Source organism: Embiotoca jacksoni, unplaced genomic scaffold (assembly GCF_022577435.1).
Source record: "Embiotoca jacksoni isolate LCO1_2020_lvr unplaced genomic scaffold, fEmbJac1.0.p SCAF_44, whole genome shotgun sequence".
NCBI lineage: Eukaryota > Metazoa > Chordata > Actinopteri > Embiotocidae > Embiotoca > Embiotoca jacksoni.
Genome location: NW_027185397.1, coordinates 290,001 through 292,044, shown reverse-complemented (window position 1 = coordinate 292,044; position 2,044 = coordinate 290,001). Strand labels below are relative to the sequence as shown.

At 41.4% G+C, this 2,044-nt stretch overlaps 1 protein-coding gene across 1 annotated transcript in view; it reads right to left on the bottom strand.

The window, feature by feature from the left end:
- Positions 1-696: 696 nt before the first annotated feature.
- cds1 (CDP-diacylglycerol synthase (phosphatidate cytidylyltransferase) 1) overlaps positions 697-2,044 on the bottom strand; it is a 36,490-nt gene continuing 35,142 nt past the window's right edge. Inside the window, exon 14 of the mRNA XM_069169298.1 lies at positions 697-1,653. Coding sequence (XP_069025399.1) covers positions 1,641-1,653 — 13 coding nt within the window. The 3' untranslated portion in view covers positions 697-1,640. The remainder of the gene's footprint in view (positions 1,654-2,044) is intronic.

The following is a 2,044-nucleotide window of genomic DNA, read 5'->3' as shown; positions in this document are numbered from 1 at the left end:
GAGCAGCTCCCGTCCCTCATCATGTGTTTGACACATTTCTAGAATTCAAATCTAAAATGCGGTAAACTCTAACGCTGAAAAATAAGTGTGTATGATTTGACTAAATTATCTTTAATATATTTTGGCCTGAGACACGAGAGAAGACGGAGATGAACAGAAATCATGTAACGTTTAGGAGAGAGAGCCCAAGAAGAGATGAGAGACAGCTGCTGTCTGAGTTTGATCAGTTAAATTGAAATGTATTTCCAGATTGTTGTGAGAATCATTGAATGCAACATTTAACCTGATTCTCACTTCATTTATCCACTTTGAATAGATTATAATCCATTTGTTGCTCTTCATTTGCCTTAAAATGCATTTCGGAGAAATCAAAAATTCAAACCCTCCATCTTTGGATCTCGTTTTTTCTAGAACATTGGGCACAGCCATGCTCATCAGTAAAGTCATATTCTGCTGGCTCCTCCCCCAGCTCGTCCAAATATGGTCACTTCCTGCTCCAAACCGCTCCGAACTATCAAAGATGGTGACGGACAGAATCTGAACTGGAGGATTCATAACGTTCACAAACCAACGATGACATCACTGATGGTTGATGACATCACTGATAGTTGATGACATCACTGATGGATGCTGGTTGGGGAAAATCAATACAAATCAGGTTGAAAAGTATTCATGAAACAATGAAGAAAAATGTGAGACATTTTAAAGAAAACCAACTTTATTCACCTCCTTACAATAAACAGCTTCACAATAACCCTAACAATATATCAATATGTGGTTTTACACAGGACTTCGTCTTGTCCCAAATATTAACAGCATAGTTCTTCAGTATCATTTTCATCTTGTCCGCTCCAGAAGCTCGAGGTTTTCATTAGAAAACATTTCTGCTGAAAGCAAATCACACAAAATATGCACATGATAAATTAAAAAGAATCTGCAGTGCATCATCCCGACACCTGAGCCGCCAAAACTACTGCTGCTCATTTCTACCTCTTAAAATAATAACTGATCTAACGGTGGAGTCTGGAGCACCACAGGAATAACACACCTATTAAATATAATCATTAAGTTTTGCCAATTCACAATTCTTTGAAATTTTATTGACAATAAATTGAACCAAAAACAATTTAAATTTGAGAGCTTTTGTTTTAAGGAAATATTATACAAAGATGCATTATTCAGTTTTTTGTTTCATAAAGGCACTTTAAAAATGCATTTTAAAGTTAATTTATTACAAAATTGAATCTTTAATTTGAAACTTTAGAATTAAAATAGTTGACGGTTGATTTATTTGTGATTCTGAGGACCAGGGTTCAGAGATAATTCATGCTTTCTGAATGCTGATGAACTGATCGGTGTTGAATTATTCCGGCGAGACGCTCCAGACTCGTCAAACACCAACAGGAAGCTTCAGGAACTTCCTGCTGACGTCGGCGTCCTATTTTTGGTCAGATCACTTTCGTGTCACCGCGTCTGCAGGTTTGACGTCGTCCTGTTCGGTATGAAGGTCCAACAGCAGCAGCATGCAGAACGCTCCTTAAAGCAGTAGTGTGTTGATCAGTGTTTGGGTTTAAAGTCATTCATACAGAACTCGGCTGGTCCCGGAGATCCGCCCGGCGCCCCGATTGAAGGGCAACACGCTAAAATGCACTTCTAAAAGGAAAACATGAGGAGAACAGTGGAAAATAAATTAGAACATCTCTTCAACCGACAGCTGAAGGACGTGGACACATTGCACGAGCCACGGATGCAGAAGGTCGAGCTCCCGTCTGCATTTTGGGTCCGAACGATTCTGACCGCCCGGACCAGGACCTGGACCTGGACTAGAACCTGGACCAGGACCTGGACCATGACCAGGACCAGAACCTGGACCAGGACCAGGACCAGGACCAGGACCTGCAGCTCCTTCACCAACAGGAGATCAGAGGTGATCACGCAGTGCTTTGGTAAACATTTCTCTCTGACAGGAAGTGGTTTCCATCAGAAAACGGCCTCGTAACTCGTGGAACGCCTCGTCTGATTGGTCGCAGCGGGAACGCTTCCG